This window comes from Acanthochromis polyacanthus, chromosome 1 (assembly GCF_021347895.1).
Source record: "Acanthochromis polyacanthus isolate Apoly-LR-REF ecotype Palm Island chromosome 1, KAUST_Apoly_ChrSc, whole genome shotgun sequence".
Lineage (NCBI taxonomy): Eukaryota > Metazoa > Chordata > Actinopteri > Pomacentridae > Acanthochromis > Acanthochromis polyacanthus.
This window is the reverse complement of record NC_067113.1, coordinates 4,274,445-4,298,823: the sequence shown is the minus strand read 5'-3', so window position 1 is coordinate 4,298,823 and position 24,379 is coordinate 4,274,445. Positions and strand designations below refer to the sequence as shown.

Sequence of the window (24,379 nt, the reverse complement as noted above, 5' to 3'; positions counted from 1 at the left end):
TGTGCTGCATATGTGTACCAGATTTGGTAGATACACCCCCTGTCAAAAGTTGTAGGACAGGTTCTACTTTATTTGAATGAGACAGTGTCCTAAAACTTTTGACAGGGTGTGTAGATGATTTGGTCATGGCAGCTAGCTGGCAAACACTCACTTGAGAAAGAAGAACCTGATGCTCATGGAGAAACAAAAATGAGACATGAGCTTCACGCACGCACACACAAGGAAACAGACTGAGACTACCACTAGTAGACATAAAGATCTGGCAGAAAATGGAGTGTGAAGCAGGGTTTTAAATACGGCAAAGTGTTGATCGAAGGATGCATTTTAGATGCGTCATGTGATTGCCAGCAGGAGAAAAAGGTCATCACTCTCAGGCACAGACATGCACCCACAGAGACAAACAAGGACAGAAAGGACAAAGACACATAAGGGAAAGGGAGAACAACAGAAAGTCATGGGAAAGGGGTGGTGGGACCATGGTACTTATAGCTTCATTAGACTCCATACACCCAAATTGTTCTGTTCTGTTCTGTTCAATTAGAATATACAAAAACACATTATGTTGCTCAGTGGCAATTCCCATCAGTTTATAGTACTGTAAACTTTGTTTTCACTCGTGTCCTGAAATTTTTGACGGGGTGTACTTCCAACCACTTGCTCTGTAACAACATGCTCTTTACTTTAATTAACGTTACTTTGTTAGATTTAATCAATCTTGCTTCATAAACAGGTTATGTATTGCATTATTTTAAAATTCAGAGTTGAAAACTTGACTGTGCATATGTTACTTCTGGACTTCTTTTTTACTCACCATTGCATGCCATTGCTTTTGTGATTTTTGTAGTTTGTTCTCTGTCCTCTCTGAAATTATAACTGACTCTGCAGCTGCACCTTTCTGTTCTTTAATAATAATGACTAATGATTCTCACTGTAATGGGAAAAACAGTAAGGAGATTAAACATTTCGCTAATAACATAGTATAACCTAATATCATAGAGTACCAACAAAGCATAACAAGCAAGTGCATTGCACTCAGTAAATTATCAAGAAAATGTACAGGAGCCTAATAATGCAGTCAGTGTGCTGCTGGGCCCAAGCAGGACCGCCATCATAAAAGACATGTAGAGGAAACTGAAATTCCATGTCACCTTCTCGGAGTCATTCAGTCCATCATTTTGAGGGATTTGTTTTTACATTATTTCTTATTTATTTTTTATCTCAACAACGTCTCAGTGGTTTGCTATATAGTGTGCACTAACAGTCACCACCACTGTGAACATGGTAAACATACTCATTAAGCATCAACATGCTAGCATTCTACAGCAAAGGACACTTTGATTTTTCTACTCCAGTCGCTTAGGTTAGTTTGCAGAGACAGATAAAATAACTTTATTTTAAAATTGAAGACAAATGATTCTTTAACTAATTGTTTGTTGTGGATCTTTTTTTTTTTTTTTAGCTTTCTTAAGACTGTTGCTTTCTCCATCCATCCATTCTCTACTGCTTTATCCTCACTCGGGTCGTGGGGGGTGCTGGAGCCTATCCCAGCTGACTCGGGCGAAGGCAGGGGACACCCTGGACAGGTCACCAGTCTGTCACAGGGCTACATATACAGACAAACACACTCCCATTCACACCTATGGACAATTTAGAGTAACCAATTAACCTCAGCATATTTTTGGACTGTGGGAGGAAGCCGGAGTGCCTGGAGAAAACCCACGCATTCACAGGGAGAACATGCAAACTCCATGCAGAAAGATCCCAGGCCCACCCCAGGATTTGAACCGGGGATCTTCTTGCTGTAAGGCAAAAGTGCTAACCACTAGACCACTGTGCAGCCCCTGTTGCTTTCTGTTCTTTAAATCTTTAAACATTGTCACCTTGTATTGCCTGATGCACCTGTACCATTCTTCTATTTAAAATATTTCAATTATAATAAAAAAATAATAAATGTAGGTAAAGAAGTAAGCATGGAGACGGTCTTCCTTGCCAGATGTAAGATGCAGGTATAACCCACCTTTGATGCATTTCCACGCCTGCCTTTATCTATATTAAAGATTTCTTCACTCCAGGAAACAACTTAAGGGCATGAACCTACTCAAGTCTTTGCTTAGTATTTGGATCTTGCAGTAAGGCTGCACTTCACTTTTTTGTGAATTATCTATTTTAATCACAGTGCATGACAATGACTGGTTTAAGTAAATACAAGCAAGTCAGAGCATTTTTATTCTATATCAGAATGACAGTGTAGTGCAGCCAGATCATTGTGTTCTACGGAATGGATGGCAAAGCAAGACAAGCATGGTCTAAGCAGCTGGTCTGTCACCTCATCACTATCATTCTCGTTGATCATCAGATCATGATGAAACCATTATGTGATTGGCTGAATTATATCTAACTACTACTAGATCTAAAGACTAGTTCTAACACCGTCAGTAATTTACTTCAAACATATATACATACCCAAACAGTTACAGTAAAATATTTTATTTAGAAATGATTATTCATTTTGAAAATAAGTTTAAGAAAATCCAGTGATATATGTAAATAATCATCAATCAGGTTAAAGTGCAAAAATACATTTTGATATAATGCATTTGTACAAAACAAATATGACATTTATTGAAAAGGAGGCTTTGATAACTAAGCATACATGTCTCCACTAACTTGTGTTTCATTTATTTAAAAGCTGGCTGCTTCAACATTCCTTGCTTGAGGAATGTTTGCACCAAAATGGAGGGCTCTGTCTTTGGCAGTTCTTTGATTGTTGTTGTCTTTGGTCATGTTCTTTCAGTGGTCCCCTCTCCGAAAGCAGAGTGAATCACTTGATCTTTGCTGGCTTCACTTCCTTGACCTGCATGTGTAATGTTTTGTGAACAGCCAGAGTCCTGGACTGACAGAAGCCCTTTCCACACTCTTGACATTTAAAGGGCTTTTCTTTGGAATGGATGTACCTGCAGGGGGAGCACAACAGTGCAGCAAGTTAGTAACTTAGGAAAAGTCGTGAGATTTCAGACATGTTCCTCAAATGAAACAACAAAGCATGTTATATCAAAAAGAACCTGCATGAGCATTTCCCTATTTCATGTGAATGTTTGGTTCGATTAAAAACACAATCAGGCAAATCCCAGATAAGTCTTGAAAATTCATATTGTATCAAAATGTGAGAAAAATTCATAGCCTTTTAATATCAAATCATGCTTTTTGTATCGGTAGTGTCTACAGATACGGACCCGTACCCGTAGCCTGTGGACTATGGATACGGCACTTTCCATTTGCCAGACAGATATGGACCCGTATGCGAGTCTCGCGAGTCAAGAAGCTGCTAACCACTGCAAACTGTTGAAAGGTAAGAAAAGGTTAAGGTTAGGGTTAGTGTTAGGGTCAGGTTTAGGGTCCGTACCTGTAGTACCGATGCTACGGGTCCGTACTGCTAGCGTCTACCGGGAGTCACGTGACCAGATCTTGCGTATCTGATTGGCAAATGGAAAGTGCCGTATCCATAGTCCACAGGCTACGGGTCCGTACCTCTAGCAACAACCTTTTGTATCCACATGTCCACAAGGGTCCCACAGGGTTTGGTTGGTGATATATAATTTAGAATTCATTAATTTACCTTTTGGCTAGCATCATACTTTGTGTAGGGTGTAGGTCAGGTAAATTTTGTCAACTCCACAAAGATACATGCAGACTGTACATAGAGACATCCACTTGCAGTCCAAAATTAGTGTCTAACTGTGGCAGTATTGTGCATGTTTAGAATATGTAGTTGCTGGTCCTACTGTGAATGTATGGAACGTTTTTCCGGCAGAGCTTAAAGCACAGGTTTAGTTTTTGTCTGTACAGATTTACAGTGATACCAGACTCATTTGCATGAGTTGTGCACAGACACTAACATGACTATTATCATTTGACAACTAAACTTTTCTCTTTTAAGCCTTTTGGCCAAGTACACACAAGGAGTTTCATCAACTTTTGAACAGTTTTTCATCACACACATCTGATGTAACAGTAGTGTTTTTGTTTTAATTAACCCAGCTGTTTGCACACATTGCAGAATGGCTTACATTTTATTTGCATCGTATGTATACAAGCTTGGGAGACTTACACTCTGTGCTGTGCATAAACACATCCTGTGCAGAAAGACAGCATGGCATGACATCCATCTGGCCAACTCCCACATGTCGGAGTTATGTCATTTGCATAATGGTATAGGATGTAAAGATTATGAAGGGAAACTGTGGGAACTATGATAAAATGTACAAAAAAATTGCACGGAAACTTCATAATAGAGAGGGTCAAGACTCAGTTAATTATACAGAAATGGTGGTGCACTGATTTGATTCGATTTGATTTGATGAAGGGTTCTCACCTGTGGTCCCTGAGGTGGTCCTGCCTTCTAAAGGCCTTGTGGCAGATATCACATGTATATGGCCTCTCGTCTGTATGTGTCCTCTCATGGATCAAAAGGTTATAGGATTTGGTAAAATGTCGGCCACAGAACTTGCAGACAAATTCTTTCTTGGTCTTGGAGGGCAGTCTGCCTCGGCTAGATTTGCGCTCTGGTGAAGAGAGTTTGGTTACGTCTAGCAGGCATCCTAGGCTGGCTGAGGGTAGGTGTTGAGATGAAGCCTGTGCTTCAGCAGCAGCACCTGTCATGCTCAGATCTGCTACCTTCAAATGATCCTCTTGTGTGGCTGCTGCTGCCAGGTTGGCAAAGTCAAAACGGGGCTTGTTCTTGGAGCTCTGCAGCAGCCCTGCAGAGTCCTGCTTAGGCTGCAGAAGGTAAGGGAATATGGGGATAGAGGCCATGGAGGAAAACTGGGGAGGCAACTTGGAGATGGTGCAGCGGGGCAGGGCCAAAGGAGGGAGGCCAAGGGTCCACTGATGAAGATGGATGGCGTGCATTGCACTGAAGCTGTAGATGCTGTGAAAATGATCTGCTGGTAGCTGGAGACTTGAGGAGCCCTGGATGAGGGAACAGTTGGCCAACTGAAGGAGAGGATGGAGAGGGACTGGCGCTGGTAAAGTCTTGCTACCCATGGCGGCTGCACAAAATCCAGCAGGGCCTTCTGATTGAGACAGAAAGCATCAGTGAATTAAAATATGCTACTTGCTGGTTGATTTACATTGATTTGTTTTAAAGCTCTCTTATGTAAATGCATTTATATCAGCAACTACAAGTATGTTAAATCACAAAGACTTGTGCAGATGTGCATACGCATAGTGCAACTACAACAACATTCAAGAAACCAAGTGTGGGGTTTGGCAGGAATTCAGGTAACACAATTACAACGATGACTGTAAAATGCAAATTTACAGAAAACAGATCATGTTTCTCAGTTTTCTTTTGTCATTTCACTGTAACCAAATGCATACATTCTATAAGGTCTCTACTAGTTATCTGTGGAAAATGGCTTAGTCTACAGGCATATTTGATATGTGAATTGCAAGTGGACAAACTCATTATCCTCATGAAGTGTTTCTCCACATCCCATACTGTAACACACACATATTTCAACCAGAACACAGATCCCCTTTGGCTGGCTGAAATGGAGCTGATTTTCAGCCTGTTTTTGCTGTGCAGGCACTACATCGACACGACAAAAACCTTTCAAAGTTACAACCAGAAATCACTAATACAGTAACTTCTTGACCAATATCATGTTTTTTTCAGTTCTCACTTTCTGCAAAAGCACAAAGCAAGTACAGAATAGTTATTAGGACAGCTATGTTTATAGTTCAAATGGTTATGGCATGCAAACTCCCATCGCATCCATGGCAGTCACAATCACGGCATGCTTGTCCAACCGACCTTCTCAACTTTTAAAACTTATTAAAAAAACAATAATGCCACCTTGAAGTCATAATAGTACTATAATAATATTACTATGATATGGAGATCATTGTCATTAGTACAAATAGTCTACACATGTATTAGCATACATGTAAGGGCTATTAGTTGTCGGTAATACGTTGTATAGAAAAAATATGAACAATATGTCTGCCATTAATGTGTCAGCCACTGTGAATGTAAAGCATCTGCCTGTATAAACATTTGCGCACATACGCACACACGCACATGCACACAAACAAGCATGCACACATCCAAACACACACACAAGCATGTCTGTGGGTGTTCCTGTTCCTGTTCCTAGCCACATGCCTGAGGCTATCCAGGGCAGAGAAACAGAATGACAGCATTCAACCAGAGAAATACCTGTTAAATCAGGTTTGATAAGCAGGAATAACAATAGACAATAATGTACCTTTGTCTGAGGCCGATGCTGACGGACACAAGCCACAACAACTCCAAGTCCCATTCTCAGACGGAACACAGCCAACAATCCACTCCTCACCCTTCATCTCATATATCAGACCAGTGTATTGACCAACAAATGCTGCACCACCGCTGCATACTCACAAAGAACTTTTACTCAGGTGCTGCATTTCACTTTGATTATAATTTTAGAGGAAAATGTTTGTATATACATTTAACTTCATTGCATGTTTCATCTGACAGCTAGTGTTACTAAAAAGGCAACATATGTTCATTTGTGTTTTACTTCTACATTTTAAATACATTCCAATCCATTGCCCCGCTATAGTTGAACATTTTACCTCTATAGATTTATATGACAGGTACCTTTCAATAAAATAGTTCATCCAAAATATGTAATGTACAAAAGTATGGCACATTGTTAGGTAACTACTCAAGACTGTAATAAGTAATTAAAATCACCACCAACAACATCTAAATGCTGCTTATCTTATTAAAGAACTTATTAAAGCAGTGGCAATAATTCAATAACATGATATTTGCTAGAGTACACACTGTGCATGTGTCAATACACTGCACAGTGGGGGTTATTATTTCAGATATTTTTTTATTGCTGTCTGTACTTCAGGACAGTATATATTTCACCTCTGTTTACAGTGCAGCTCTATTAAATTAACATGTAATCTCAGTTTGAATAAACCCTATTTTGGTTATCTTGAACTCATTACAAATCCAAAATCAATGATGATGGCTTTGGAAATTGAAAAGGTAAAGGTTTCTTTACTGAGCAACTTTTACATTAAAGAATGCTATTTCTTTTTCTGAGAAAACCTCTTTAACCTTTGGTGGACTCCACATGAAATTCATCCATACAAACCTGTGGTGTCCAAACCCACACCTCTGCTTGATATGATCATCCCAGAGTTTGTCAAAGATCTTGGTTGGACTGAATTTGGGGTCTAAAGTGATTCACAAAACATTATCATACACATTTAATATGAGAACGTGATGCAGCCATAGCCGAAAATGACTTTTTATCATTAGAAAGTATCATAAGGGAATTTTAACACCAGAGACAGCAAACAACGGCAACAACAATAATATTACTTAGAATTATTAATCATCTTAAGGCAACGTCTTACACAGATTTCTTTTCCGTACAACTAGACTACATTCTCAGATGTGTCTGAAAGAAATTTTGTTACCAATGGGTAACACTATACATCACTTACTACTGCGAGAACTTGTAGGACGTGTTAGGGCAGCCCGAAGGCTCTGTCTCAGCCGCAGGAATTGTCCCTCTGAGACCTTATTCAAGGCCGTTTTGAGGGGAAAATAAAGCACCTGCTGTTCCTGTAAAGATATGCATCACCTTGCCCCTGCTTCAAGTTCCTGCAGTGGAAAGCCACCTAACAACAAAGTAAGAGGGGGGACAAAATAGACATAAAAAGGCATAAGTCCACAAAAGGACTTTCACCCAGGAGACTCAAGTTTGCATCCTGTTTTGGACCACTTCACATTCCATGTAGTTTTACTTTGATTTTTACTTTCTTTGGGGCGGCTGTAGATCAGGTGGTAGAGCGGGTCGTCCAATGATCAAAGGGTCGGCGGTTTGATTCCCACTCTGACCTAATCATGTGCTGTTGTGTCCTTGGGCAAGACACTTTACCTTGCCTCCAGTGCTGCTCTCACACTGGTGTGTGAATGTTGGTGGTGGTTGGAGGGGCCGTAGGCGCGGATTGGCAGCCACGCTTCCGTCAGTCTGCCCCAGGGCAGCTGTGGCTACAAGTAGTAGCTTACCACCACCAGAGTGAGAATGTGTGAGTGAATGAATAATGGATCCATTGTGAAGCGCTTTGAGTGCCCAGAAAAGTGCTATATAAATCTAATCCATTATTATTATTCTGTTTGGGTAAAAAAAATCAAGAATTACTGGAGAATAGTGCACTTAAGAAAAAAGATTCTTCAGGAGAACCTGGTATCTTCCAAGCTTTCAGGATTTCTAACTTAACAAGGAAGGATGCAGGGGATTGTAAATTCATATGTGAAACATTGGCAGCTTTCTTACTTCATCACCATGTGCACAGTAGAGACTGTGCTATTTAACAATCATTTATCTTAGTAAACAGTCCTGCAAGTGCATGAAACAATCATGATATTACAATTCAGCCAATGACTGTAAAGATTATATTTGTGCAGCTTTATACAGCCTTTAGAAATCTTAATAAATGTGGCAAAAATGAAGATTGGACAAGCCTTAACTGTGTCCCTGAAGTCAGTCCACTCATCCAATAAACAGCAGTGAAGTGGCTGTAATGAGAAGCAGTGGAGCTCAAACAGCCCCCTGTGGTCTGTTCCTTTCTGATCATGACGCAGAAGTAATTGACTTTTATGCAGGAGGTCATTAAAGGAGATAACTGCTCTGCTGCTGAGCCTCTCTGCACCTTTAACCCTCAGAATTCTGCATACCACAGGACGCCAGATCCATGTAGCCCTCTTGCCCTTTTCTTTGGATGGGACTGTGAGATTCAGCACCTCAGAGGGCTTCGTGGTGAAAAGTAAGATTCAGTTTTTCATCTTGATATCATGTAAACATAATCAGAGTTTTAAACTCCACACCCAGAATCTAGTGTGAGCTTTAATTCTTCGGCTGAATAAAGCAGGTCCAGTTCGGTTCAATCTATGGAAAACACACCCCAAAAACCCTGAGGAAATAAGTAATGTCCTCAGATTATTCTTTTTATTTAGGGAATTCATGACTGTATGTATTTTACCACTATTGTATAATCAAAATATCAAATAAAGGTTGTTGAGAAACAGTTACAAGGCACTATGAGAAATTATTTAAGTTAACACCTTCAAATATTAAATTAGTAAAAACTCAAACTAGCAAAACATGCATTTAAGAAGTCCAACTCTACATAAAAAATCCAAATGGCTCCTGTGGTGCTGACTGTTACTAATTCTTGTCTACATCCCGTTTGACTTGTTATCCCTTGAAGTCACTTTATACCATAGTGAGAGCAGTTTAAAGTTTCTGTCTCCCATTATTTAAACTGAAGGGGTGTGTTTTTACAGTCAGAATAAATAAAGTAAAAGTATTCAGTATAAAAACAAACAAAACAAAAAGACAAGAGTTAACAAGAATTAGAGAACGAGTATTTACAGTAGCTGGAGTCATTTTGTTGGTGGTTTTTTTGTTTGGTTTAACTCCTTGGGCTCCTCAGGTTGGGAACCACTGGTTTAAAATTTCTTCTCATAAGTGTGTTAAAAAGAAAATCTTAACACAATCTATTAGCTGTAACTAAGCGCAACCATTTTAGAAAAAATGTACAATCTATGCTTCGTATGGCTCTGCAATGTACATGAAACAATCATTACATTACAGTAAACTTTTACTGCAAAACAGTTATTTATGCATTCATGTTAATATGAAAGGAAGGGGGTTTGAAATGCTGGCCCTTTGGCAACAGCTCTCTTGAGGGCTAACGCATTAAGTATTTAGAGCTCGTACAGTAGGAGCAGTGATTGATATATCTTGTGAAGCAACAAGCTTTTTTTTTCACCCACTCCCTACTCTATAAAGAAGTTAGCAATAGTATCAATCCTATATTTATTTTTTTGCACATTGTAACTGTGGCATAAAGCTAAACCTCCACCTTTGACTATGAATGCCTTTGTAATTTTTGTGAATGTAAAGTGCAGATTTTACTAGAACTTACTTAATAGAGTACAGCCTGGTGGTGCTACTACTGTTATCCCACAGATGTGATGCTTCTTCCACTCTGAAAACGAGTGAGTAGACTTAATAATTACAATTCCAGGAGAGATGAATAATCCAGTCGCTCAGACTTGTAGGCCACATGCCATACAAGCCCCCTGCCTGCCCATCTCTCTCGGCCAGCAGCTCGCGCTCGGCTGCTGAGAGCTCTGTGAACTCAGGCCGTGATGAACAAAAAAATAAATAAAAAAATAATTGAATTTAAAAAAAAAAACAAAAAAAAACGCTTGAAGCCCACAGACCTATTATGCGATACAGGCAGATTCCATGTAATCTCAGGCTACGCTTGGCGGAGCAGCATCAGTGACAACTTAGTAAAACAGAAAAGAAGGCTCTGACTTGGGGTTGAAGGTGTCACATTTAGACCAGAGTTCATCTTTTTTGTACTTGTTGATCATGGATGTTCTTTCAGATTTCTCCTTCAGGCTATCTCCATCATGGAGCCCTGCACTGAATGGGATCCACCGAAGCAGGTTAGATCATTTGCAAGTTAGAAAAATTAAGTGAACCAAAAAATAAATAAATAGATAAAACTGCAGGGCTGTCAGAATTACTTCTACTCTAAGTTGTCGATAAAGACATTTCATATCATGTAACTGTTTGAGTGTACAGAAGGGAAGCCATTTTATAAATGCATACTTCACAGCCAAGCTCTTTTCCACTCTGCTGTTCTTTCAGGTGAAACGGTCTAAATACAGGAGGCAGGACTGCAGCACATTTTTGTGGAAAAGGTTTTAAAAAGAGCAATGGTCTCTTAATTCATGTCCTACTTAATCTTGTCTTCTCTTGTTCTCACTAAGTATTAGTTATAGAAAGAAAACAGCAATAGGCACTCTACACCTGTTGAGCAGCCATCCTGCAAATCTCTGTCTCAAATCTTCACTCTTTTCATCTGTTAGAAATCATTAGAAAAATCAAAAATTAGTATTTGGATGGTAAGCTAATGCTAGGCCTATGCCAATGGTATATCTTCACTTTTAAGTCTCAACAAATTAACATGAAACTCTTAAAATTTACTGCCATTTCACGTTAAATACAAAAACAAGCACTTACCAATAAATCTGTCTATTTTGTTAATTACTCTCCTGCTGTATTGTCACGGTGTGGAAGCCCGTCGAGCAGCTTCGTTTCTCTTAGTAGCTGACTTAATGAGACGGTCGGGGGAGCAGCATGTTCCTCCGCTGTTTTGAGGTCAGAAGCAGGCACGGAGGTGAACCAGAGCGGCCGCGGTGTGACTTTCCACGACTTTCCACTTCACTGTTTCTTCCTCTCAGCTGCCGCCGCCTCTTTATTGCAGCGCACCGTCCCTCCTGGCACGTCCCACAGCCAGCCCAACAGCACAGCACTCAGCGCGGCTGGATGATGCTGTGGTGTCAGGAAGGAAAAGGTCGTATGTGGAGGCGTTCCAAATGTAGCGCTACTGCTCTGTATAAAAGTACAATTCCACACAATCCGGGCCTTTAATCATTAGCCATCGTGCCATGCTGTTTGTATTCGTATACATTTTGTGTCCTGCTTTCTCCATGTCTCAGTTATATTCAGCAGCTGTAATATGTACATTTCCCTGGTGAAGGTTCAGTAAATCTTATCTTATCTTATCTTATCTTAATATCGACGTCTGGGTGCATACATGGCAGTGCTGGAGACAGAATGAGCTTCTAAAATAATTTTTAAAACACAGAAAAAAAACTCTCAGTGTGTGTCTCTGTACAGGCTGAGCACGCTGACTTTCAAATGAGCTTTTTTTTTTTTTTTTTTTTTTTTTTTTGCTGACAGTTTGCTCCAGTCAGATCATGGTTTGGGATGTAAAATCTTCATATCTGCCCGGCAGCCTGCGTATTTGAGGATTTGGGAAAGCCTGCCATGCGCAAGTGCAACAAGTACTTTCTCAGCATCATATTTAGGAATAACGAACCCAGGCAATTACTCACCTGTTTAATGAGCTTCTGTACGGCAAGCAGCAGCGTATAGGTCTAAATGTGGCTGTCTTTGAAGACTTGTTTGTCGAAAAATGACGATGCAAAAAAGCACTGATAAATCGATCAAGAGATACTTACCATATCTACATTAAAATATAATGATAACAGTAAGGGGGAAATGACATGACATAACCGTTTTAACTAAAAACTCTAAAAGCCCTTCTGTAATTGCTTTGTACACTTGTAGAGAGTGAGAATAAGAAAAATGAAAAAAGGAGGGGGGAGGGCATGACATATGACAAGAACGTTCTGTATGAGTAAGGTCTGGTTTTAATTTGTAAATATCTCTATAGTGTTGATCTAACACCAATAAAATAATAGGCTGAAAATCAGCTCTATTTCAATCAATTTATCAGCCAGCCAAAGCGGATCTGTATTCTTGTAGAAATGGACAGAAATGTGTGTGTTGCAGTGTGGGCTGTGGAGAAATACTACATGAGGGTAGTGAGTGCCTATGGATTAAATCAGCTTCCACTGCTGAAAAATAGAGATCTATCTATCTATCTATCTATCTATCTATCTATCTATCTATCTATCTATCTCCTGCTGTTTGGATGAGTCAGTGCATGTGTCCCACTCTAAAATAGGAAGTTCCCAAAGACTTAAACATGGGTTTAATTCGCTGCATTCTTCTCTCTCCTGTTCATCCACAAACCACTTTTCTGTTTCTGCCAGAATTCTTACACTTGGATTCATCAGTCAATAGGACTTTTCTCAAATTATCTCCTGTTAAGTGCTGCTATGCCTTAGCTCACCAAAACATTTCCCACAAAGCATTTTAGAATGTCACTCACTTATGTATTCAGTCTAGTCATGATTTGACACTGAGAAAGTCACTTTAAGAAAGCAACTATTTGACATTTTCATTACTTCTGATTCAGTTTCCCACCATGATAGTGCTACTTAGAGACAAATATTCTATTGAACACTTCAGGCACAGATATATTTATAACCAGCAAACACTGACTGAAAGCTGATTAACCTGAACAAACCTCTGACAAGTAGGTACAATCCATCTATCTGAACTCTGCTTCAATGTGCAGGATACAACTAAAAGAAATGTAACCTTTTGTAGACAGGAGTTAATGCCAAATATAAAATCCTCATATTTTCAGATCATTTGCAGTTTTACATGAAAATATGTCTGACTGAGAAGAGATCTCAATGCACAGGTTAGGGACCAATGTATTAAATGCAAAATATAATGGACTCATGCTAAAATGGTGTAATAACAGTTTAAAACTATTAGCAGTTAGCAGTAACCATGAGGAAAACCTTCAGTGAAGAAAATGTGCCATCTGGTGGACAAAACCTTTTGAATAAACATAATTATTTTTCATTTTTGATGCATATACTGAGGTTCTGAAATTGACAATCGCTGTCTGTGTTATTTTATTGTCAACCAAAGCTGAAATGTGAGTTTAAGTGATGATGGAGGGACACTGATATAAGATACTTGACAACAGCATAAAACTGATTACCTCGGCTTTGTGTCCCTGACGGACATTTTATGAGAAATCTGGGTTTTATCATATTACATTGCAGTGCTGTGTTTAGGATTGCAACCACAAGAATAAGATTGTTTTAATTTGTTCCCAATTAGCTTGTCTATAGCAACAGCAGCTACTCTTCCGATTGTCATGGCATTATTGTTCTTGATGCATGGTTCTCTATCCAAGTGAGTGTATGTGTAATTGAAGAGTTCATTTGCAAAAACAGATAACTCCGTTTTGATAAATTTTCAGAAAACTTTTTATTTTGTTGTTTACTTGAGATAATATCAACCAAACTGAAGTTGAGTGGATTTGACTCAGTAGAAAAATACATGACAAAATAGAGAAAAAATAAATTATTAGTGTTATTATTATTATTATTATTATCATTATCTCAACTAAACAATAAAAAAATGAGTTTTCTGAAAATTTATGAAACGAAGTTATCTGTTTTTGCAAATGAATTCTTCAATTCTACATGCCTACCTCCGGTTGTTAGAAACCTGTGCACTCTAAAAAATTGTGTCTCAATTTAATTCAATTAAGATAACAATTTGCACTTTTTTTAAAGAAATGCCAGCTAAAACCATTCAGTAAATCCAACAAGACTATTAATATTAGAAATTCAGTTACTTATGGACAACCAACAGGATTTACAGTGGGTCCGGAAAGTACTCAGACCCATAGGCGTCAGTTTAGGGGGGGACGGTGGGGACGTGTCCCCCCCACTTTTTGTCAGGGGTCATTTTTGTCTCCATCACATTCAAATTCTTCACATGTAAGCCGTTGTAAACCCAGTTATTTTCAGTAGTATAGAAAATTCCGACGCTCCTGAACGCACCATCCGCACTCGGCCGAGAGTTGCACAGACACGCAGCACACCTTCGTGAGGTTAAAAAAAAAAAAAACAAAAACGCGCAGATGCTAAATTTGCGCCTGTGCCAAGTGGAAGCTCCGACCAGAGGCGTGCAGGGGCAAAATTTCGGCCCGGGAGAATTAGTACTATAACGGCCCACAGACCCCTCTACCTGTATGTACAGATAGCCCAACAGCTTAAGCCTCCGCCTTTGGTGCGGTGGTTGTGAGTTTGAGTCCAGCTTGTGGCATTTTGCCGCCGTTCTTCGACATTTTCTCAAAGTGCTGTGGTCTCCATCCCCCCCACTTTTAAAAACAAACTGACGCCCTTGCTCAGACCCCTTGAAATTTTTCACTCTCTGTGTCATTGCAGCCATTTGCCAAAATCAAAAATTTCATTTTATTTCTCATTAATGTACACTCAGTACCCCATCTTGACAGAGAAAAACAGAAATGTAGAAATTCTTGCAAATTTATTAAAAAAGAAAAACTGAAATATCACATGGTCATAAGTATTCAGACCCTTTGCAGCGACATTCATATTTAACTCACATGCTGTCCATTTCTTCTGATCCTCCTCGAGATGGTTCTGCTTCTTTATTGGAGTCCAGCTGTGTTTAATTAAACTGATTGGACTTGATTAGGAAAGGCACACACCTGTCTATATCAGACCTTACAGCTCACAGTGCATGTCAGAGCAAATGAGAATCATGAGGTGGAAGGAACTGCCCAAGGAGCTCAGAGACAGAATTGTGGCAAGGCACAGATCTGGTCAAGGTTACAAAAGAATTTCTGCAGCACTCAAGGTTCCTAAGAGCACAGTGGCCTCCATAATCCTCAAATGGAAGAAGTTTGGGACGACCACAACTCTTCCTGGACCTGGCCGTCCAGCCAAACTGACAGTGGCGCCTGCAGAAATTCTTCATAGGCGTGGCCAGGTGGGGTCACTTAAAATCTTGAGGGTGGCACACCAAAACTAAAAAGTCAGAATTTCAGGAATTTTATTTTACAAGTACTATTATTACTATCTTTTTAGTATACTGTAGTATGTAGGCTAGCAGAAAACTATCAGAAAGACTTGAGGAAGCGCCTATTGATAAACTTGTTGTCTTTATTATGTTATATTTAATGTTACTAATGATCTAATGTGCATAGACTAGTAACAGTACAGTTAACATTTTGAGTCTCACAACAATCCTTTTATTTTGCTATGTATATGTGTTAGGTGATTTTTTTTTAAATTGGCTAGATATCATGCTATCATTCATTTACAGTGTACATTATTGCAATCAAAGCAGAAAAAGCAGGTACTTCCAGATACAAACAGAAACCCTTTATTCTGATTCTGACATGTTTCAGCCACAGTCATAACTTTATTTGTAACAATACAAATTTCCAAACAGGGACCAATCATCTTTTTCATTAACAGGCTCACATTTCAGAACGACTTTACTCTCCTGTTAGAGATCCTCAGTGCTGCAGTTGTATTTTCAGAACAACTATAGTTGCCTGTTCCTGTGTTTTTTGGCAAACGCATCCACAAACTTATCAAGATTTATGACCTTAGCCCTTCTTGATTCCACACTGAGCACCCCCAAATTGCCTAAATGCTCATCAGTCATGGTACTTCTTAAGGTTGTGTTGATTAACTTTAGCACAGAAAAACTGCGCTCACAGGATGCGGTGCTCACAGGTAATGGAAGTGCAATTTTGCACACTTTAAACATCTCATAGAATACCTCCTTGTATGGCTCCAGGAAGACAGTGAGCTCCACTAAACTCTTTGGTGTTTCCTGACTACTAGTTCCCTTCCTCTCAAGAATGCGTTTGAGCTGGGGGTTCTCATATTGTAGATCCTCAGTGCTGCAGTTGTATTGTGAGGCAAATGGAAACACTACATCTTTCTCACAAAATGTGGGACTGCTAGAATTCATGGCCTGTATCCCTTTCATTATGACACAGTTTTCTTTGGAAAATCTTCTCCTCACCTCAGAGAGAAGCACATCAATAATTGGAATAAATGAACCTGTCTGAAATGACTCCTCTGTGTTAACTTGTCTTTGAACTATTGGATTGAACGTGTAATGCCCTTCAAGCATAGAGCTTGGTCTGACCTGACGGTCTGGAGGATGTGTCACACTGATGTTGCATTGTTCAGTAAGAGTCAGAGTATTGTCCCAGATGTCATTAAAGAGAGAGCCCTCTCTGTAACTCTCTAATGTGTCAATAAGAGAGTCAACAAGTGTGACAGCTGCGCCCAAATCCAGTTGTGGGTACTGCAAAATATCTGACAGATATTTTATCTGAAGAACACTGGTAAATGTTACAAGGAGGGCAACAAACTTGAGATCTATTTGGACTAATAAACCTCTTGCCTCTGTAGCTCTGTCACCATTTTGCTCTTCTGATATTTCTTTTAGTAGACACATGATGGCTGGCAGTCTGTCTCTCTGTCTTGCAAGCATTATACCTACATGCCCACTGTGTGTCTATCAGCCTTTGTAGCTCTCTTGGGGGGCCCTGAAACATCTCCCTCTGTATCTCAAACCACCTTTGATGCACATTTGACCCTGACACAAAGACATACAGTTTCTGCAAAAGCGAAAAGACGCAGTTAGCTTCAGGGATGCATATCATACTGTCAACTAATACTAAATTTAAGCACTGCTCGTTGCAGTGTACATAAAAAGCTAATGGGGCCTCTGATTTAATGTGTGCTTGCACACCTGTGTACTTTCCGCTCATGACTGAGGCTCTGTCATATGCTTGCCCTACTAGGTGGTTTTTGTAGTCAAGGCCATGGTTCTGCAAAATTTGTACTATATTCTGTGAAAGTGCTGCAGCATCCAGGTGCTGTGCTGCCTCAAAGGAAAGGAAGCTTTCACATACTGACCCATTGTAATAGTATCTTATTACAAAGGACATCTGTTCCTTCTTGCTCATGTCTTTGGTCTTGCCAACCAAAGCACTAAAAGCCTCACTTTGGGCTACTTCGGTAGTTATTGAGGTGCGACCATCTCAGCAAGACAATTGAGAATTTCATTTTGGGTCTCATGCCCAAGGTACGTTGCGTTTCTTTTACCTGTCATCTTATTTTAACCAAGGGATTGTGTTTGGCCACCAGCTCCATGATGGAGAGAAAGTTTCCTTTATCCCCATCCTCTGATTCTTTATGTGCTCTTTGTGTGATGTTTTGTGTAGCAGTGAGGAGCAGGGTTTCTCCGACAATTTTATGTATTCTCTATTTTCCCTCACTAACTTGTTATACTAAGTATTTAAGGAGGCTGAGAGAAAGGACGTGCTTTCTGTAGACTTTTGATATTCGGCCCATGCTAACATTGAATTAGTATGGACTTAAGATTTAGCATGGCCTAAAAGTCCCCCATCTTTGAAGGTTGCCTGTTTCCAATTTTTGAAACCCTCTCCAGATGTAAATGCTGAATCCCCTGAGTTGGGGAGACTAAAATGGCGACAGGCATAACAGAAGGCAAAGTCCTTACTTTGAGAATATTCCAGCCATTTATGTTTGCTGTACCAGTCTTTTGAAAAACACCGTCTTCTGCTACCTTGATGGGTTCGCAGGAAGTTTTGCAGAAGTGGCTGCTTTGGCTGTTCTGCTCTTGACTGGGAGATATCTATGATAAAACAAGAGGCAAAATCAGTTATGCTGACACTAAAATAACTATCATGATAGTAATAATAATACTTGGCCCCTCTCTATAGTAAATATTTAATAACCTATAGGCATTTATATTCAAACTAATCAAACAAAATCAAGGTGATTATATCATGGTTAATAACTTAATGAACACACTCTTTAAACATACATTTCTCCAGATGATGTTATCATCCAGCCTAGAAATAAATTTCATGATTAATGGTACACTGTCATAATTTTACCTGTTGGTCCAGGAGCAGGTTGAACACTTGCTGCTGACTCCTGCCTCGCCTCTGTGCCCATTATCTCTGCTAACTGTCCCTCTTCTGCAGCTGCGGCTGCCTGAACTTCTGCTGCTGGCTGAGCTTCTGTGTCACCGTCATGCTCATGCTGCTCTGTCTGCTCCTCCTCCTCATCTTCCTCCTCCGTCTCCTCATCGCTATCCTTCTGCTGCTCAACTGTTGGCTCTCTCTCTCCTCCTGTGCTAATGTTCTTCATAAAGTAAGAAGAGATGTCTGTTGACTTTCTCTTCATGGTCTGCAAATTGAAATAATAGCAGCAGCTAATGTTAGCTGACTATGCCTACTTACTGTAATGTTACCTAACTCAAATAAGTTAAAAAGCACAGCAGTGCTGCTCTAACAGGTTGCTGTGGCAGCACCTTTTGACACGTCACGACGAATATTACTTCTCCCCCTTCTTTTTACAAAAGAAATTATAACTTACTGATAGTCCACTGTTCAGATCGGTGCTGCTGATTGATGCGGATCAATGACGAAGCTGTCGGAGTTTGTAACCTACTCAGAACCAATGGAATGAATGAGTGATTGACATCACTGCCAATCAAGGGGGAAGGAACCGTCTTTGTCGCCTCTGACTGGCTAAGTGTGCGCCATCTGAGCCTTATCCTTGCCGCGGTGTGAGCTTAACTGGCAATCGATATTTGTGACCGGCCAGTGGGGTGGCCATCAGATTTGTAGGGGTGGCCGCGGCCACTCCAGGCCACCACCTGCTGGCACCATTGTCAGGGTGACCCAGTCAGCCCTAACTATAAGCCTTGTCAAAAAGGAAAGTTTTAAGCCTGACCTTAAAAACAGAGAGGGTATCTGCCTCCCAAACCAAAACTGGGAGCAGGTTCCACAGGAGAGGTGCCTGATAACTGAAGGCTCTGCCTCCCATTCTACTTTTAGAAATTCTAGGAACAACAAGTAAGCCTGCAGTCTGAGAGCGAAGAGTTCTACTAGGATAATATGGAACTATCAGGTCTTTAAGATGTGATGCTGATCGGTTCTTAAGAGCTCTATATGTCAGCAGAAGGATTTTGAATTCTATTCTAGAATTAACAGGAAACCAATGAAGAGAAACCAGTATAGGAGAAATGTGATCTCTCTTGCTAATTCCCGTCAGTACTGTGGCTGCAGCATTTTGGATCAGCTATAGATGTTTCAGAGAACTATTGGGACATCCTGATAGTAAGGAATTGCAATAGTCAAGTCTGGAAGTAACAAAGGCATGGAGCAGTATTTCTGCATCACTCTGAGACAGGATGTTGTCAATTTTTACAATATTTCTCAGTTTTAAAAAAAAAGGAAGTCCTACAGATTTATTTTGTGTGTGAGTTAAAGGACATGCCCTGATCAAAAATAACTCCGAGGTTCCTCACAGTAGTACTGGAGGGCAAAGTAATGCCATCCAGAGTAACTATATGCTTTGAAAATGAGTTTCCAAGATGTTTGGGGCCAATCACAATAACTTCAGTCTTGTCTGAATTTAGTAGTAGGAAATTACAGGTCATCCAGGTCCTTAAGACAATCTTGCAGTCTTGATAGCTGATTAGTTTCCTCTGGCTTCATGGATAAATACAATTGAGTGCCGTCAGTGTAACAATGGAAATTAATACAGTGCTTTCTAATAATATTGCCTAAAGGAAGCATGTATAATGTGAACAGTATCGGTCCTGACAGAACCTTGAAAAACTCCATGATTAACCTTAGTATGCTCAGAAGAGTCATTGTTGACATGCACAAACTGGAACCTATCTGATAAGTAGGATTTTAAACCAGTCCAGTGCTGTCCCGTTAATGCCAATAGAATGTTCAAGTTGCTGTAATAAGAGTTCGTGGTCGATAGTGTCAAACGCTGCACTAAGATCTAACATAACAAGAATAGAGACCAGTCCATTTTATGATGCTATGAGAGGGTCATTCGTAACTTTCACCAGAGATGTTTCTGTGCTATGATGCACTCTGAAGCCTGACTGAAACTCTTCAAACAAGCTATTCCTTTGTAAATGTTCACATAATTGATTTGCAACTGTTCTTTCCAGATTTTTAGAGAGAAATGGGAGGTTGGATATCGGTCTATAGTTAGCTAACACATCTGGATTGAGAGTGGGCTTTTTAAGTAAAGGTTTGATTACAGCCTGTGGTACATAGCCTGATACTAGAGAGAGATTAATCAGATCTAACATTGAAGAATGAATTCAAGGTAAAGCCTCCATGAACAGTCTAGTTGGGATAGGATCTAAAAGGCATGTCGATGGTTTGGATGTAGAAACTATTGAAATTAGTTCAGAGAGATGTATTGGAGTGAAGTCTAAACGTCCACCCAGTCTTACAGCTAATTCTAAAGCAACTGTACTCGATGATACATCTGTGACATTTGCAAGAAGGGCCAGATTAATTTTTTCTCTAATCATAACAATTTTATCTGTAAAGAAGCTCGTGAAGTCATTATTGCTCAAAGCTAAAACAATACAAGACTCAACAGAGCTCAGACTCTTTGTCAGCCTGGCTACAGAGCTGAAGAGAAACCTGGGGTTGTTCTTGTTCTCCTCTATTAAAGATGAATAATAAGTTGTCCTGGCATTCTGAAGAGCTTTTTTTACAATATAAATTACTTGACTATTTCTCCAAGCTACGTAAACTTCCGCAAAATTAGTGGAATACCACTTCCTTCCAGTTTTCGGGACGCCTGCTTTAAAGTCCGCAGCTGGGAATTATACCAAGGCACAGGTCCTCTCTGAGATAGAACCTTCTTTTTTTTTTACAGGTGCAACGTTATCAAGTGTTGTACGCAGTGAGGCTGAAGCATTATTAACAAAATAATCCACTTCTGTGGGGGTAAAATTATAATATTTGCCTTCTATTGTATCAGTAAATGGTGTTGAAGTAAACAGAGGGTAGTACTTCCTTAAATTTAGTTACCTAATTTTCAGACAGACATCTTCTGTAATATTTGCTCTTAATTCCTATACAGTCCATTGTTGTAAACTGAAATGTTATCATAAAATGGTTAGAAACAAGAGAGTTCTGGAGAAATATTGTTAACTGTTGGGTCTGTATGCCTTAAGTGAGAACGAGGTCAAGGATATGATTAAAACTATGAGTTGGTTTATTTACACTGTCACTGGTGTCACTGTCCACGTCAACATGAATGTTAAAGTCACTCACAATGATGACTTTATCTGAAATGAGCACTAAATCAGATAAAAACTACTCTGATATTCTGAAACTTTAAAGACAGGGGTGGAGTAGAGAGTAAAAGTGTCAGGGCCCCCTCCTCCTCCTCTGCCCCCACCTGACATCCCTTCTCCTGCTCCCTCTCTCTCCCTCTCTCTCTCTCTCTCTCTCGCCCTCTCGCTCTTCCTGCTGTTGCTGTCTCTGCTCAGCAATCAGTCCCTCCACAGAATCCAGGCAGCTGCCCGTCGTCCCAGTGATTACAACCTCTGCAATAAGAACCGGTCTCACCTTCCACACCCTGCCAGATTGTAAACTCTGCTCTCGCAGTCAGTTGACTTTCTAGCCCTCACGTTGCTTCGTTTGTGTGCAAATTTACTAACTCTGTTTTTCCTGCTCACAGTTCTGCCAACCCAGCTGCCCGGACCCTCTCCTGCATCACCGGTCTCTCCTGCCTAGCCTTGAAATCCCCCCCCCGGTCCACCAACGTGTGGACTTCCTGCCTTGCCGTTCTGACGCCTGGGGAATCTTGCCTTGCCTTTGGTTTGGCGTTGGTATAGAGGTGTCGGAGCGGGACCAGAATTTGGCTATAAATACGGGGAGAAATGGACCAGGAGCTCATTTGGAATCGAGCTGCCGTTGAGTTCAGACCTCATCTGTATCGAATTTGCTCAAAGTTACAGTAAAACTGTGTCACCATGGATGCTGAGAGACTTGCTATGATTGGTGCACTAGTCCAGCAGCAGAATCAGAACCTCCTCAGATTGCAACAAGCTGTTGACAGAAGGAGAAGAGAGAGAAGAAGGAGAGACAGAGTTGTGTGGGTCAGAGAGTGGATGCTGAGAAGGCCTGAACATGGACTGTATGACAAGCTGATGGTGGAGCTGAGGAATGAGGATCCACGAGCCTTCGAGCACTTCATGAGGATGCCCCCAGCCATGTTTGATGAACTTGTACAGAGGCTGACCCCCAGATTGACCAAGCAAGACACCAGCTACCGTGCAAGCCTGGAACCTGGTCTCAAAGTGGCAATCACCCTACGGCACCTGGCCTCTGGTAACACCTACAGAAACATGCAGTATGCCTGGAGGGTTGTATCAAAACGATCCGTTCAGCTCCGTAGTCACAAGTGGTATGCCGCTAAACCAACTTTATACCCCCGCCGAGCCAACGCCCGCATGCGCAGAACGCCGCTATACCAAGGCTTGCGTCACCGCTAAACCAACGCCCGTGTTTTCGATTTTTTTCCCATTTTGTGCGCGGTGATGAGCGTTGTCGAAATTCGGCCCCCCCTCCCTACCGTTCAAGGAACGCTCCAGCAAAGTTCGGGCGGTGTGACCGGGCCTTTAGATACTATTCGTTGGTTCAAGAAACAGTCAAAGTAGTCCTTCTCAAAATACTGACCGTTTGAAGTTTGATTTTCAAAATATGTCTGCTAGCAATTGAGTTAACGCCACAAAATAAACATTTGAACTCATGCAGTAAAGTCACTCGTGTTCTGTGCTTTGGCCCCAAACCTTACCTGAAGCTTTTGCTGGAGTTTTCTTGGAAAAAAATGCCCTAATATCCATTGTGACGGTCGGCCTACAAACAACACATTGATAAAACAATGATATGGCACCAGTGTGAAATTACAATAGCCTTTTTTCACCTTCATGTTTGGCATAAGCATTGCTTGCTTCATTTTGTGATTTGCGAGGCTAAACGAGTAAAATTCGCTAGCTAGAAGGCAAGCTAGCTAGCTGGATTGTTTGTTTAGACAACTCAGGCTTATAAATGCAGATTTCATGGACAAACTTGTGAGTTCACTTCAGGGTATAAATACCAAGTAAATGTTGCAGTCACCTGCAGTTGCTGGCTCTGTTGGCTAGCCTGTCAATCTCTCTGCCCAATCCATCACACACACACAGGGGTGGGAGCAGCATTCAGCGCAGCGGCAGAGTAGAGGGGAACTTGTGCTCTCTTAATGGATCAAACCATTATCCAAAGGGGGGGGGGGTCAAATTAGGGAGAACTTTGCCAGATTTTACATTTGGTTTGAAACGGTAAAATAAATAACACTGTAAATAATCATTTCAGCATTTATTATAAACATAAATAAATAACGCCCAATATTTCTAGGGGTGCTTAAAAAAAATTAAGGGGTGCTCAAGCACCCCTGAAAATGGTCTAGCTCCGCCCCTGCTGAAGACGAGAAAGATTATTTCTCTCTCTTGTCACTGAGAAGAATCTGTGAGTACATTTTATTATGGAAAAATACACAATGAAACTATTGGTGTGCTCTTTCATATAATTTCCATGCAGTTAGTGCACTGTCAAAACAACAGTAAAAATAATCCTCTCATGCCTTCTCTGAATTTAATTGTATTTAGAGACAAAAAACAATGCCACCAGGAAGTCACTTGTTATATCATCAAATGCACAGAATGACTTAAATACAGGAAAAATAGGAAATATTAATTAATAGTAAATATCAATGAATAAATGCAGTAGAATCATCAGAGTAAGGAGTGATTTTGAGACCAAAGGCATAATTGGTAGCATAGAATAACTATCATAATACACATACATGGCATAACAGCATAACTTAGTACAACTCTGAGGACTAAGTATAAACTTATACCAATTCAGTCTTAACCAAAGATACAGAAGATATGGCAGTGCATTGCTGAATGAATCAGTGGAAAAAGATTATTTAATCTATGAGTTAAAATGGCTCATACTCACTGTTTTGAACTATGATACTCGCTATAAACGCCATCTGTATGAAACGTCCCTCTGAGGTAAGCAGTAGAGCAATATTTACAAACAATGCAACATTTATAGTATTCATTAAATCAAACTACATACCATTAAAAACTAAATTTTATTTACT

At 40.3% G+C, this 24,379-nt stretch overlaps 2 protein-coding genes across 2 annotated transcripts; both read right to left on the bottom strand.

Moving 5' to 3' along the window:
* Window positions 1-2,471: 2,471 nt before the first annotated feature.
* Window positions 2,472-11,384, bottom strand: osr1 (odd-skipped related transcription factor 1). The gene is made up of 3 exons (XM_022209585.2): window positions 11,115-11,384; window positions 4,373-5,072; window positions 2,472-2,954 (listed from the first exon to the last, which is right to left on the bottom strand). Exons 2-3 carry the CDS (start codon window positions 5,041-5,043, stop codon window positions 2,822-2,824), a joined length of 804 nt encoding a protein of 267 aa, XP_022065277.1. The 5' UTR covers window positions 5,044-5,072; window positions 11,115-11,384; the 3' UTR covers window positions 2,472-2,821.
* A 4,322-nt stretch (window positions 11,385-15,706) lies between these two features.
* On the bottom strand, window positions 15,707-18,630 carry LOC127533608 (uncharacterized). Its single transcript, XM_051947081.1, has 2 exons — window positions 18,289-18,630; window positions 15,707-18,023 (listed from the first exon to the last, which is right to left on the bottom strand). Exon 2 carries the CDS (start codon window positions 16,851-16,853, stop codon window positions 15,888-15,890), a length of 966 nt encoding a protein of 321 aa, XP_051803041.1. The 5' UTR covers window positions 16,854-18,023; window positions 18,289-18,630; the 3' UTR covers window positions 15,707-15,887.
* Window positions 18,631-24,379: the final 5,749 nt, after the last annotated feature.

What these genes read in the sequence shown, in the direction of transcription:
- osr1 (XM_022209585.2), bottom strand. Translation starts at nt 5,043, where the DNA reads ATGGGTAGCAAGACTTTACCAGCGCCAGTCCCTCTCCATCCTCTCCTT. An exon ending in GACCACCTCAGGGACCACAG is followed by an intron (nt 2,955 to 4,372) that starts GTGAGAACCCTT and finishes CTCCCCCTGCAG; the next exon opens with GTACATCCATTCCAAAGAAA.
- LOC127533608 (XM_051947081.1), bottom strand. Translation starts at nt 16,853, where the DNA reads ATGCTTGCAAGACAGAGAGACAGACTGCCAGCCATCATGTGTCTACTA.